This window comes from Martes martes (genome assembly GCF_963455335.1).
Source record: "Martes martes genome assembly, chromosome: 14".
Taxonomy (NCBI): Eukaryota; Metazoa; Chordata; class Mammalia; order Carnivora; family Mustelidae; genus Martes; species Martes martes.
Genome location: NC_137902.1, coordinates 86867722 through 86882832, shown reverse-complemented (window position 1 = coordinate 86882832; position 15111 = coordinate 86867722). Strand labels below are relative to the sequence as shown.

General features: G+C 45.5%; 1 protein-coding gene across 1 annotated transcript in view; it reads left to right on the top strand.

The window, feature by feature from the left end:
- The window catches only part of LOC308355043 (contactin-associated protein-like 3), a gene marked incomplete at both ends in the record, with an annotated part of 141256 nt that overhangs the window by 80253 nt on the left and 45892 nt on the right, over positions 1-15111 (top strand). Inside the window, 2 exons of the mRNA XM_080822947.1 lie at positions 2346-2492; positions 10385-10556. Coding sequence (XP_080679073.1) covers positions 2346-2492; positions 10385-10556 — 319 coding nt within the window. The remainder of the gene's footprint in view (positions 1-2345; positions 2493-10384; positions 10557-15111) is intronic.

Below are 15111 nucleotides of genomic sequence, written 5' to 3'. Positions count from 1 at the left end.
TCAGCAGTCACTCCAAAACCTTTAGTTCTCATTATTCCAAAACTAGTCCCAAGACCATCACTGCCGCGCCACCCCCCCCCCGACCAAGACTGCAGCCTTTGTGGAGCTGGGAGGTGGGTGGGACAATGAGCCTCGTGTTCCCAGTAGCACAAATCAAAACCCCCCCGCCCCTCCCTTCTCCATCCATCCTTTGACTGTAAGTGCTGCCTGGGAGACAGGCCGTTGTTCCATCAGAAGTGGGGAGGGTAGAAGACACACAAAAGAAACACAAAGGTGAGAATTATAATGGGGAGAAACAGAATGATCGTAAGAGCAGGCATTTCACTTTTAAATGAGAATGCCGAATTTTATTAAAAACAGTTTTTTTATTATAGAGGTAAATGGCATCTATTACCCATTGAAGGAGATATTCTGGAGTGTTTTCTGCAAGTTCTCCCAGGAAATAACTCTTTGTCCTAGACAGGTGGGGGGAGGAGGGGACAGGAAGGAATTTTAACATCAGATTTTATTTTATTTTTTTAAAGATTTTATTTATTTATTTGACAGACAGAGATCACAAGTAGGCAGAGAGGGAGGTAGAGAGAGAAGAAGAAGCAGGCTCCCTGCTGAGCAGAGAGCCCGACATGGGGCTCGATCCCAGAACCCTGAGATCATGACCTGAGCAGAAGGCAGAGGCTCAACCCACTGAGGCACCCAGGTGCCCCATTAACATCAGATTTTAAATGGATGTGGTTCCCTCCCGACAGATCATGTTAGGTAAACTTCAAAATAAATATCGAATGGCAAGAGTGGAAGGGACACTCCCAGGTTCTTGTTTGTGGATACGTGGCCGTATTTTCTTTGGGGCTGATACACCCATGAGCTAGAAAATAACTTCTGGCCCTTGCAGGTTGACTTCCAAACTTAGAGGGCTCTAAGCAGTCAGAGCCTTTCTCATTTGCAAGAGGTATAGGGTAATCTATCAGGACAATTCCCCAAGACGATCAAATGAGAGTCAGGCAGGCTCATTTGTGAGCTTGGGCACAACATCAAAGAAATTAAGAGTCTCACTTTGTTTTCAGTGAGCTGAAGTATTTGTTTATGACCTGTTTCCCTGTTGGGCAAGATAATTTCTACAGATCCCAATTGTTCACTGTGCTCCTTCACAGCAGCAGGTGTCTCTGGGGCTGTGACAGTGGCAGTGACCTCCCCGTGGATGGGAGGAGTCCCTTGCCTTTGAACGAATGACTCGCTTTGACCAATGGAATATGGGCATGAAGGCAAACACAATTCCCTCATCCAAAGTTAATGTTAATATTTAAAAATATTTCCTACTGGTTTTTGTCCATTTTTAGACAGTGATTGAGTATGCACACACACACACACACACACACACACACACACACACACACTTTAATGTGGTGCTTTCTAAACTTTACATTTTGTTCTATGAATTTTCATGTTTTAGCAATACTTAAGTTGCTGATACATTTTTTCTAAAGAGTTATATTGATATATATGATATATTTTTCTAAATAGTTTACCAAGATTATATATGGTAATAATACATGAAAGTAGGGACAAGATTTTATTTTTATAACAACACTTTTGGAAAATCTTATGCTTCTCAACATCCTAAAATATTAACAAACTAGAAGAGGGGGAAGTATGCCCTGTGCCAGGGGACTAGGATATTTGGTCATGTTAGGTTGTTCAGGATCCTGTTGTGTTAGTCCTTAAAGCCCTAGCACTGGGAGAAACTAAGATTGCGCTGTCCAGGGCAGAATGTTTGGACTGTCCACTCTTGATTCTTCCTTCCCCCTTCAATTCAGCTTGCTTTCTTTTCTCTTTTTTTCTCCCTGTACTTTTCTGATTTAACCGAGCAATGAGAAAGTGAAACACAGCCACTGCCGTGTGCACATATGTCTTAATACTCTTAACTGACCACAGTAATTTTTGCTAGAATATAATTTGTGTTAGAACACGACTGGCCAATCTATGACTGGGAGGTCAGAGGCAAGGACCCTCTGGAACCACACATTTACTCAATGAGCCTCACTCCGCAGGTAACCCCTTCCTCCTAGATAAACATGACCAGGATACCACGTGATCTCATTGCCTGTTAAGAAACCCCGAAGCCCACATCTGTCCCAAGCCTCTCCCTTTCTCTCTGAGAGGCCCAGCTGTCCTCTGGGGTCAGTCTCCATTGCCCAGCCAGCTAAATAACCTGGTGGGTTTCAGGTGAGTTCATGGTGAAGTTTGGTAGGGTGTCTAAGATCATGACTGTATTGTTCTCAAGCATGGCTCTGTGTAGCTGCATCTATAGGGTTTTTAGGAATATCTTACCCAATTTTGTTTACTTCCAGGTGCTGGATTAAGTGATGGGCAGTGGCATTCAGTGTCCCTCTCATTGAAAGTAAATCACCTGAATGTGATGGTGGACGGTGAGACAGCCTCTGTGGCTCATTCCCTGCGTGGGCAGATTGATTCAGGGGACACCTATTATTTGGGTGGTAAGTGAAAGGAGCTGGCGGTGCCGGCAGTCAAACCATCCTTGTCTTTCCAGCTCCTGCCTTCTGACAATCAGCAATTTTAAATGAAGGTTAATACTGAAGAGTGAGGTTTCTTTTTCAGTTTAGTCAATGAGAATGTTGAGCAAAGGCAGTAAATTTTTCTTAAGGACTTATTTACTTATTTGAGAGAGAGAGCACAAGTGGGAGTGGCAGAAGGAGAGGGAGAGAGGATCCCAAGCAGATTCCCCATTGACTGCAGAGCCCGGCATGGGCTCGATCTCATGACCCTGAGATCATAACCTGAGCCGAAACCAAGGGTGCTTAATCTATTGTGCTTAACCTATTGTGCCACCCAGGTGCCCCGGACAAAGGCGGTAAATTATGGCATAAAACGCAAGTCTACGGGGGGCCTTGTTTCGATGTGCATTTGCTAAGACTGGTTTTGAATTTAGCACTTGTTTTCACTGCAGTCACCTGGAAAGCTTCCAGAATGCTAGGACTTGTCTCTGTCCCTAGAGATCTGATTTCTCTGGCTCTGAGGCCCGATGCCCGGGGAGTGGGCTCTCCAGGTGACTCTGTGCAGGCCACTCTGAGGGTCCTCGCTCTCTGTCTAATCTTTTGTGCTTCACTGTATTTTCCGAAGACCAGATAACCCTTAGAACCTTTCCTTCAGGTGTTTTTATGCAACAGTTTACTTGTTGCACATGGGCGGTCTTCTTTTTGTCAGCCGCTCTCCTCCCCGGGTGGCCAGGTCCTCCGGTGTGGCCCAGGAGCCATGCATGGCAGCACCACTTTCAAGCCTGTCACAGGTGCAGACGTAACTCCCCCGACTTCGTGAGCCAGAATCTGCATTTCCCCAAGATCCCCAGCTGCTCTGTTGCCCTAAACGTTCAGGAAGCGTTCTGTTGCCCACTGTGTACGCACAAAGACGCCGTTGCCTACACCAGAGCAAGAGAGGAACTTAATGGCTACTGACACTCACTCACTACCTCTTGGTGAACTTTACCAAGACAACACCAGGCCATCACCCCGACTGTGGGAGACGGCGGGTTTGCTTGTTCAGTAGAACTTTGACCGAGTCTGTCCAGGATCCGTGCAGCCAGGGAGGGGGAGCTTCTGAGGGTAACAAATGTCCATTCTGAGGCATCCGTGTGAGGAGTCTGAGCCACCAGAACTTAGGCCTGTCGGTTGTGAGACTTCCTTCTAATCGTGGCTGGAAGCCATCCTTGATATTATTGCTGTTTTGCATTTTATGGTTGTTTCTTTCCAAAATAAGTTTGAGGTCATGGTGGAGATAATTTGATAGCCCAACAAGAAAGTATAAAATCCTCCCAAAGAGTTGACAGTAAGCCCACACAGGGCGTTTAATCTTTCAAGCCTCCTAAAGCAAGCATCACTGTGAGCGTGGAGTGGTGCCAGGAGCGTGAGAACATTGGATTGCTCACTCTCCCCACCTGCCAAATATGGTGCACCTCTGACCCAGACAGGTTTTTAAACCTTTATGCTTATGATGGATTTTAGAGCTCTGCAGAGGAACCGATTCCTTTAAAACTAAATAAAGAATTTATCTGGGAGCTGTAACTTAAAAGGTAAAAGATTTTGAAACACTAAAAGGGATAGGAAGAAAAATCCTTGCTGTATCGTTTAATGGTGCAAAATGGAATACTTGTTATTTTGTATTAAAAAGTAAAAAAAAAAAAAAAAAACTTTCTAAAACCACAGAGTCTTCTCCCATATTTCAGCATTGGGCATGTTCCAAATGTGCAACGCACAGCTACATGAGAACAGGTACTTTCCATAAATACTTACATGTTGACGTGATATGAAGTCACTATGTAATTCATGTATGTATTTTAAAATACTACTCATGTTTCTTGAAAGAGCATTTGTGGGCTAACCCCCTAATGTACACAATTAAACACTACAATGCTTTTAGTGTCTCCCTCGCTCCTCTAAATTCTCACTCCCCCGGTTAAGGATTACCCTGCACCCCCCTTTTTTTACAAATCTTTGTATCACCTTTTTATGTTTTAATCAACGTGTAGCACCATGTCAGTTTCAGATGTGAGCATATGACTCAGTGTTTGTCTACATGAGGAAATAATCCCACAATAACTAGTTAATATCCACAACCATACATAGTTACAATTTTTTCTTGTTATGAAAATTTTAAGGTCTACTTTCTTAGCAACTTTAAAATAGACAAAGATATTATTAGCTGTAATCACCATGCTGTACATTGCATCGCTATGACTTATTTATTTTACAACTGAAAGTTTGTAATTTCTAATGTATTGCTTTTCTTTAGAACCTATATCCACGTAGGGGACTTCACACAGTAGTGTCCTGTGTTCCCTTGCTTTTCAGTTTACACACAGGGCACTGCCGTGGGCCTTCTTCTGGGTTCTTTTTACTGTTATTGCTGCCCCTGTTGTTCTAGATTAGTTTTGGGGATCCAGCCCTGCAAGTATTTATAGATAAAGTTAATTAATTTTTACTGCCCTGTGGTTTTGATGTGTACGACACCATGTTTCACTTATTAAATACGCCATCCCGTTTTATTGTAGAGCAACAACTTGATGGTGCCCGTTTTTTGCTATTATAAAAGATGTGATAAATATCCTACAGCTGCCAAGAATCATCTTGCCAGTGATTTTAAAATTTTCCTTATGTACAAACTATCAAGCTTTCCTAATAGGCATAGTCAATTTAATGAAACCACCTTTGGTGGTTTCCAGCCTTTGGTCTGTGAAAGGACCCTAGAGATTTGGAGAGAATGTGTTGAAAAAAAAAGCATAATAGGCTTTTCTTACATGTTTTCATAAAATTGTGTCGATGTGCAGAAAAACTGTCTCGTTAGTATAGTTTCCAATAACAAATCATATCTCTAAGATGAGCAGAATTACAAAGTTTAAACATCCCATGAGAGAGTATAATGACTTTTCTTCATTACCAGTTTGCTATTTTTTGGTTGTAATTAAAATTTGGCACTGAGTGGCAAAAATAATGTAAGATCTTGCAATCACAGCACATTATCTGTAACTAATGTATAAATTCAGAATGACCTGTACGTACTCTGCTGTAAACACCCACTTGATTCCTACAGAGCAATTCCAGGCACTGATTCAAACCAACGTATTCAACTCTCCTTTTTATACCAACATAACAGCATCTTTTTTCCTGGAGAAGGAATATACACTTTCCAAACAACCCAGATAATGCCATCACCAAGCTGGAGCAAACATTCAAAACCAAAACACCCCAATTTACTGATGTTAAATAAGAAGATGAGCATTATTTGTTGCGAAGGAAAAGCAGGAGAGGCAGGTCTAGGACCGGTGAACATGCAGCCCGATTCTCAGTAGTTGCGCTGTGCTCAAAGCTGTATGCACAGGGGAAGAATCCCTTGTTCAGAGCCCCTCGTCTGTATGGTCCGTTGGACTCCCCAGCTCTGTTCTGGGGAAGGGGGGGCAGCAGTTTCAAATTGAGTGGGAACTTTGAGACCCAAAGACATCAAGCCAAAGATGTTTTATCCAATCCCAAGAATGGTGTATGCCAGTGTCTCTTTAATTATCTTCTTAATGGATGTCCATTGGGACCAGAATATGCATTGCATTAACAGGGAAATTCACTTTATCCAGTGCACGCTCCATAGCAGTATAGCGGTATTGATGGCAGTCAGTGCCCCATGTTCCAAGACCCTCCTTAGCCCGCTCTCCTGATGGAGGTTCAGTGGCAAGTCCCTGCTCACCATGTGATCAGTGACTCTTTTTTGCTGTGCTTTCCCATAAGGGCAGGTTAGGGCGTCTTCCTATTACAGTTAGGGTGGCCACATAATTTATTGCCCAAACCAGGACGTTTTAGTGAATGTAGGGGATGATCTCGATAATTATGGCAGGACAGCAGGCATAAAGCAGGACTCTGTGGCTTTCTTTCCATGACAAAGTTCCTCTCAAAGATTCGTAGCCTTTTTACATGTGATGCAGGTTTCCCTTTTCCCTTTTCTATTTCTCCTCTGTGTGAGCTTTGTTTGTAAATTGTTCTTCTGACAACAGTTTTGCTCTACGCTACCTACACAGAGTTCGGTGCCTGCGGGGAGGGTAGTGGGAAGCTACTGTCCTCTGGATTCCTTTTGTGGAATCATGGTGCTGTCCACCAGCACACATGCCCTGCAGAGTTGGGAAACATTAAGTTATGCTCTGAATCTCTCGAGGGTCCTTGTGTGTGTGAGGCCTTAGCAGACCAGGGAACAATGACGGCTGTAATGAGGTCTCACCTCATGACCCATTCTGGAGTCATGACATCCAGAGACAATTTCTCTGTCATCCTCAGAGGTACTTAAATTTCTGACTCCTTCCATGGTGATGGGTATGTGCCATTGACTTAGCAATAACTATCCCCTGTCCACTTGCACTGTCCGTCCCGATTCAGGTCATGGAGGAATGACCCTCTGCCATCTTACCATTGGGACTTCGGGCAATCTGTGTGGATGAACAGACAGCTGGTGGTCTGGGCTTGTTTTGGGCCGTGGCACCCCTTGCTTCTTGACCTCTCTCTCATAACTGGAGCAAGGAAGGACTTTGCGGTTTGACCTTTCCTTCTTAATGTTCTGCTTTGGGAAAATTTTCTTTGTGGCCGCTGGATTCAGTTGAGTCTTTATAGGAACACTGAGGTACTGCACTATATATATATATATATTTTATTTTTTTTTAGAGAGAGAGAGAGAGTGTGTGAGCAGGGATGGCTGGGGAGGGACAGGGGGTGAGAGATTATCTTGCCCAGTGCAGAGCCCAACACGGAGCTCGATCCTATGACTCTGAGATCATGACATGAGTGGAAATCAAGAGTTGGACGCCCAGCTGACTGAGCCACCAGGCGCCCCAGATACGGCATTGTATTTTAGATGCGTCTGAAGTTTGTGATCTGGAGAAAGGGGAAGGTTTATTGGCTGAACGTTTCTGATCCTGTATCCTAACATTCTCAGTCCCTAAGCACCGTTGGTAGAAGTCACCCATAAAGATGCAAAGACACACCAGGTGTCTTCCAAATATATCCAGCCTCCAGAAATTCGTTTACAAACAGAAATGTGCATATTTTCACATAAAACAAGGAAAAAGGAAAGGGAACCTGGACAGTTTGTCCGTTCTTTGTGATGTAACATCACATTTGAAGTGTCGACGTCTCCATGAGGCTAATTTACGGGGCTTCATTGTGCCCAACAGTGGGTTTCACCGGACGAAGGCCTTGGCTGGTTTGGGGTGTATTTGTCAGGAATGCAAAGCCTCAGTCACTGAAAGAAGAGGAAGGATGACCGTGTGCGTCTTGTGGAGATTCTTAGGTGCAAGACTGTGTCCATTGGGCAGGAACGAGAGGAGGCTCCGTCTTCAGTCCCTGCCCTTTGAAGGTGCACCAGTGACCCTCATGACAAAAGTTCAGAGAGAGGAGAATGAAAAACATATAGGTATAATGAGTAAAATATTTATGAAATTACTGATTCCAGGGGCACCTGGGCGGCGTAGTTCAATGTCTGACGCCTGATATCGGCTCAGGGCATGATCTCATGATCTCGAGATCCGGCCCCACGCTGGGCTCCCGGCTTGAGTCTCCCACCCTCTGTCCCTCCTCCCCTTGTGCTGTCACTGTCTCTCTCTCTTTCTTTTTCTCACAAAAACAAATAAATCTTTCTAAAAAAAATTACTGATTCCATTTCATTTAAAAAATAAGAGACTTCTAAAGTAACCTCAAATCCCACCTGTAAATATTACCAAAAACTTCCTTAATATTTAAATGCGTGGAAAATGATTTTTTAATGATTTTTTTAAGAAAGATGAATAGTTATGACTCTGTATTTAACAAATTAAAAGAAAACATTCTCCTGGTAATGATGTCAATGAGACATAATTGTGTAAGGCACAGAATGAATTAAATAGGTGAGTTTCTCAGGAAGCATACAATTTGTTTCACAATTTCTTGGAATTAAAAGAATATTAAATTATTAAAAAGTGTTGTGCTCCTACTGTGTTTGCATCTGAAGGTAAAATACTCAATTAAGTGAATGCTTTGAGGTTTTATCCCACGTGGCTACAGGTAGGTTCCCCAGGAAGCTGGCTCTCTGCTTGGGAGACTCACGTGTGCCGTGGTTTAGTGAGGTTAGTTCTCGGGAACGACCCCTGCCGAGGGGGAGAGCAGCTGGGATGAGCGAGGCAAGGCGAGGCGTGATGCCGCAGAAGCCTCAAGGGAGCTCTGAAGAAGCGTTGCCCCTCAGGGACGTCCCCGTGGAGGCTGTGGGTCACGGACCCACCCATTGCACCCATGGGCGCTGGCCGTCCCTGGGGACGGTACCACCCATGAGACTCCACTCCCCGCAGCCAGGGCAGCTCCTGGGGAGAACCTCAGCCTCAGTCCCCAAAATCAGGGGCGTGTGTGAAATAGAGATGAAGCTGTGTCTGTAGATTTCTCCGCATGGTGGCCTTTCACCAAAGCATTTGCGGTGAGTGTGTTTCTCTTTTCCTGTCCCCGGGAATCTGGTGGCGCAAACATCGAAGGACCTGCGATTGCTTTGAGGGCGGCTCCGCAGAGGGTGGGAGAGCACGTGCCAGCCTGCTGGCCCCACGAGGGGAAGGAGGCAGCTCTGAACCCCGATCGGCTTTGACTTTGATTTCAAAGCTGGGTCCTTGCTCATCATGGGTGTAAGAGCCTTGTCTTCGTGGGAAACCAGGGGGATACAATAAAGCCACCGCCTAGGCATTGTGGTTTGTAACGGTAGAAGATAACCTGAGGCGGGTTCAAATTTTTAAGGGTGTTTTGGAGCAAACACTGATCCAAATCACACAACACTAAAGTAGAAGTGGTCGGGAGTGCTCCGTGGGCCGGAGCCGGGGAAGGGCTCCTGGGGAGGAGGGGCGGCAGCTCCGGCTGAAAGCGGGGGAGGCGGTCTGGGGCCACTGTCCGTAGGTTCTGGTTTCAGAGCGTCGAGGAGCCATGCGAAGCCACACAGAAATCAAGCTCATTTGCAGCCTCAGACTCTGGTTTGCTGTCCTGGGCCACTAAAGCTTTTGGTGAGTCACCGCAGTCTGATGGCCTCTTTCCTTCATTAATTTAACAGTAATTTTCAGCAAGCCAATTAGTGAATGCAGCAGAACTTGTAAAAATTTACTATTATTGAAAACAGTCAAAGCCCGTTTCTTCTTGCATGGGGTGCTCCAGGATGCTAACTTCTCCGTGATTCTCAGGGCCGTATCATTGAGATACTTGTTAACTGTGTGTGTGTGTGTGTGTGTGTGTGTGTGTGTGTGTGTGTGTGTGTGTGTGTTAAAAGGTATTTGACTAAAATGCCTCATTCAGAAACACTTGGAAATGTAAGTCATTTACATTGTCGTTAGATGTCTCTGACTGTACAGTCAAACCTTGTTTTAACTGTGTTGCGCTTGCACACGCACACACGCACACGCCTAGAGTAGGAACCTCACATACATAATTATTTCTCAAGCATTTTAAATTTTGTAGGTCCTAGTAGGCCTGTGATTTTTTCCTTCTGATTCTGTTATCCCATGGCCTTTACTTCATATAGTTCAATATCATGCTGAAAGGACCGATTTCTTCGGGTGGTTTCAAAAGAGAACTCAAACTCAGCTTAGAGGAAACGGGCCTTGACTCTACAGGTAGAGTCTATCTTCAGCTCATCTGTCACCAGCCTGGCTCGAGTTGTTATTTCTGTGCTTTACCAAAACCAGTAGTGTCTGTTCTCAGCCGTCCACGGCCCCGTCCTTGAGGAAGCGTAATCTTCAGGCATCTGAGAGCAGGAGGCGGCAAACGTGCACGTACAGAATACTGACAGCTGTTTCGGTCATGACTGTTGACTTTCTCCTTTGTGCGTCTCTGTGTTCATTCAGGCTGTCCCAACAGCAGCTCTGGCCCTGGATGCAGAGGTCCTCTGGCCGGGTTTCAGGGCTGCCTGAGGCTCATCTCCATTGGCGACCAGGCAGTGGACCCTGTCACGGTACAGCAGGGGTTGCTGGGGACTTTCCGTGACCTCCAGATAGACACCTGCGGCCTCACTGACAGGTAAAGCCCTCCCAGGTCATTTTGGCATTCCTGATTTCAAAATTTTTGGATAGTGGGTTAAGAACAAATGAGCCGCTGAGGGAGAGTACCTCCTTCTAGCCCCTTCTCTCTTCCTGATAGCCAACCCTTATGGAAAACTATAATTAATTGAAGACTAGAAAATGACCCTGTTTAATTTCAAACAGTTGCTCCTTTCAGATGGTGTCTTCTTAGAAGACATACTGTTGTGAGTTTTCCTTGCGTGTGTCCCCAAGCCTCTTAGTTTTTACAGAATCCTGTTCGTGGTGTTGTAATTGTTGACGAGTATAAATACTGATGAGTAAAAATACTTCTAAAAATTCTTTCACGGCACAAAACAGATTATAATATTCTAGAGAGATGATGCATTGTTGAGGACCAGGAGATTGAAAGCCACATGTGGTCAGCGGGATTCACCCTACGGCCCCTTCTCTATGTGGAAAATGAAAAGTAACTCTTCCCCCTAGACGGGTCTCAGCCTTGGAGATTCCTAATCACACAAACACAAGGAGGAATGGAGGGAACCCAGTTACCACACACTGAGCACGGTACCGGTCAGTGAGGACACAGTGGGGGACGGGTGCAAGGGGACAAGACACAAACTTCCAGCTCCAAAAGAAGTACGTGTGGAGATGTAATGAGCAGCATGATGACTGTAGTGAATGCTGCTGTGCGTATTTGAAAGTCGCTGAGGATCTTGAAAGTCCTTGTCGCAAGAAAGAAATTTTTGTGACTGTGTGTGGTGCCGGATGTTAGTGAGGCTTCTTGTGGTGATCACGTCACAAGATACACAAATATTGACTCATTCTATTGCACACCTGAAACTAATATGTTATAAGTCAATTATACCTCAACTTAAAAAAAATAAAAGAAAGAAAACCCCCTAAACCGTAGGACGTTAAAATCGCGAAGTCTTGCAACTTTATTCAAACTGTCTTGTTTGTCACGCTCTTGGACTTTCAGGTTTTCTAGCTAAAAGGGATGGCTTAGCTTGATGACATTAAATTTTTTCTGGGCCTGGTATGTCTGCCCTTCCTGAAGCAGGACTGCCTTACGTTCCTGTCGAATAAACGAGCACATTCCCTCCCACATCTGTGCGTGGCCAACCTCTTCCAAGTTCACTCTGTGCAAAGTGCTTTGTGCAGTAAATCTATTCCCAGTTTAACAACACTAGTTGGAATCCCACGTCATGTCCAATAAAGTACAAGTTGTGTTGCAATTTGGCATTGTGTTAGAAAACCATAAGTTCCAGTAGCTTGAAATATTAACTCATAAGAACTTGCTTTCCTTAATGCACATGTTCATGGGTATCGTTTATATTCTGTTCATTTGTAGGGAAAAAAGGAGATTCAAAGAATTAGGCAAAAACTCTGAATCCTAATTCTCAGATTATGAAATGTATGCTGGCATAGGAACTAGCTTCGTCTGTAAGTTATAGCTCCCGCCAGCTCTGGACTCCTGAATCTTAGTATTGGGAGGGGGTTCAGAAATACTTGCTTGGAGGTAGGGGACAGCCCTCCCCAGTGGGAATGGCTGTCAGTGGCTCAGGAGGGTCAGGGGTCAGGTTGTTGTTTAGTCGTGGAGCTCGTGAAGCTCACAGGAAGTTACTTCAGTGCCCTGGGAATTCCCGCACAAAGAATGATACAATCACTGTGTTTCTCTTTCATAAGAAATGCATGTTGCCCCTTTGTGCAGAAAGGTCTTTAGCCAAAACACACAAAAAACCCCAAAACAAAAAACCAACAACAAAATATGCATGAGGTATGCCTCTGTGTGTGTGTGTGTGTGTGTGTGTATCACCAAAATAGAAAGATTTCCCATACCACACCCAAAAATGGTTGTTAGAAGTACGTAGCAGCAATGGATGGGGACCTCTGGGATCTGGGATATTAAGTTTCCTTCTCCGCTCAAAGCAGAAACTGAGGTTCATGGCAACCCTGTAAGTGGGTCTGAAAAGAGCCATCGGCACCTTGGCTGATGTAGCCAATAGTTGTAATTTTTTATGGTTTTCGTGGTTTAACATCAGAAAACACGTCCTTACTCTGCCCTGTTAGAAACGTTCCCTCTTCCTTAGTGCTTCAGGCCACACCTCCACCTCCACATTCAACGCACCACGAAAGAGATTCACGTGGAAATACGACAGAGCAACCATCCGTGGCAGGCTCTTGCCGGCACTTGCTTCATCCGAGCCCGGCCGTCCGCCAGCCCGCACCTTGCTTGTCCAGAGCCAGTCATGCTGTGCTCAGGTGAAGCTGAGATGTATGACTGAAATGCAGGGGATTTTGTAACTCTTATCTGTCAGGCAAAGGAGTTAATAATTCACGATGCGTAACAGCATCCTGGCCCAATGGCACAGCAGGTTATGAAAAGATGTTTGAAGCCAGCTGGGGATACAGGAGACCTTCCTGAGCTGCACAAGGATTCATGCATACGGTGCTTTGTGCACCCCAGGCTCCCATGACATGGGGAAAGCTGTGGGTCTTTGGGGACAAGGCTTCGGGAACGAGGTTATCGTGGTGAGGGATCATGTCTTACAGCAATTGTGTTTTGGACATTAGAATTTCATGTCCTATAACTCAGGTTACACAGTCCTTTCCAGGTTTCTTTTAGGATCACAGGAATGCCACCTTGAACATCTCTAGGCATGGACTGTACTGATGGGGCCGCTTTGCCCACCTCTGTGGACTTTGGCCAGCGTTCATCTTCTAGATGCTAAATGCAACATCATGTCCTCTACATGTTGTTTTTTTAGAGATCAGTAGACTGAAGTGGAACTGTGGGGGGGTTGTGGAGACATGCGGGACGGGTGCCTAATTTGTGCTGGGACAAGGCAGGGCTATCAGAGAGGAGGGAGAGACACCTTCCCTGGGGTGGGAGGTGGGTATGTCAGTTGAGTGAGAGAGGCTGGACATCTAGCAAAGGTTCAGCCATGAGCCCAAACGAAACTTCTGCCATGAGTCTGCCTGTTTGAACATGGCTGCTGTAGAAATTGGGTGTCTGAGGACAAGCAGCAGGGATGGTGAGAGATGGGGTTGTCTGGCTGGGAAGGGGCTACACCGCAGAGCCCTGGTGGCCAGCTCAAAATCCAGACACTGATCTAAGGTTCCCCCGGAAGTCACTGAGGGCTCTGTGCTAGGAAGCCACTTGCACAGCTAAGCAATACTGCTGACGGGGGAAGATGGTTTGGGTGTGGGCCACAGAGAAAGGGTGTGTGGCCCGGAGGCCAGGTAAGGGGCTGCCTACCCATGGGAGAAGGGATGATAGCCTGAGGTAGGGAAGAGAAAAATGTAGATGATGTACGTGGTGTTTGGTGAACAGAAGCACAAGCTGATGAGTGCGTGGCTATGGGGGGATGGAGGGGGACTGGTCAGGATGACCCTTGGGTTCCGGCTTGGACATCTGGATAAGGGGTGGTATCGCCACTCAATGGAACACTGAAGAAGCAGCACAATTTTTGGAGGCACAGAGTCACGAGGCTTAGTTATTAAATCTGAAGATATTTTGGGACTCATAGAAGTACAAAATCCTAAAGTTGAGGAGAATCTCAAGCGTGGCATCTATTGAAGTTTCCGTCTCAAAGTGGGGATCTCTTTCTCACTGTAGAGAAGAGAATCCTGCTTCTGTTCTATCTTTCGGGAATGAGACCCTTGTCCATTCACCAAATGCTTCATCAGTGTCCTCTTTTCCACCCAGATTTCTACCACGAGTCTTCATATTTCCTGCTCTAAGTCTAGGCACAGCTTACCCCCATAGTCCAACAAGTACTCAGTGAATTCCCTTCATTGGCTCTCCTCTAGGCTAACATCTGTTCTCTTAGCAATTGTTTAGAGGTCAAGGTGTTAAGCACTCTCTCAATCCTGATTGCCCTCCTCTGCACCAACCGTGGCCAACATCTTCCCTAAATACAGAAGGGACCTGGTCCATGCACGATATTTAGGATTCATAACCCCCCTCCCCAAAGAAACTGGTGCAGACTAAGCTCACCTCATCTGCGTGTAAGCATCACCAGCATGCTGGACTTGTGGTTTCCACCAATCACAAATGTGGGGGTGTGCCGCCATTTTAGTTTTCTTACTACAGCTGGTGCCTCTTTCTGGTCTTCCTTGTGCATGCTGGGTCCTGCCAGGAAAGCTGGAGGTTTGGGGTAAGGAAGCTGACCTCAGGTGTGTAGAGTCAAGGAAACTGTCCTAAATAGGCCAAGGACATGGGACAACAGTCACTAAGGGAAGGGCCCGGGTACAAACAGACCTGCTCTATAATCATTGGAGGTGAAGAGATGTTCTTCCATTTTCCCAAGAAGCTCACCTTCTAGTTCTTGGCATGGAATCAGGTGTCCCCACTCAAATGCCAGAAGACCCAGCAGGAGAGAGTTTATGTGTGTCCTTTGAATGACATTGGGCTCATTTCCAGCACTTCCTCCCAAATAGCAAAGGAGTGCTAACTGCATAGGAGTAGAAGGAACCCAAAGTTATCCATTCCTTTGACTCCTTGAGAGAAATAGGCATTGAGCTCCACAGGATAACGAGTACTTAAGTAA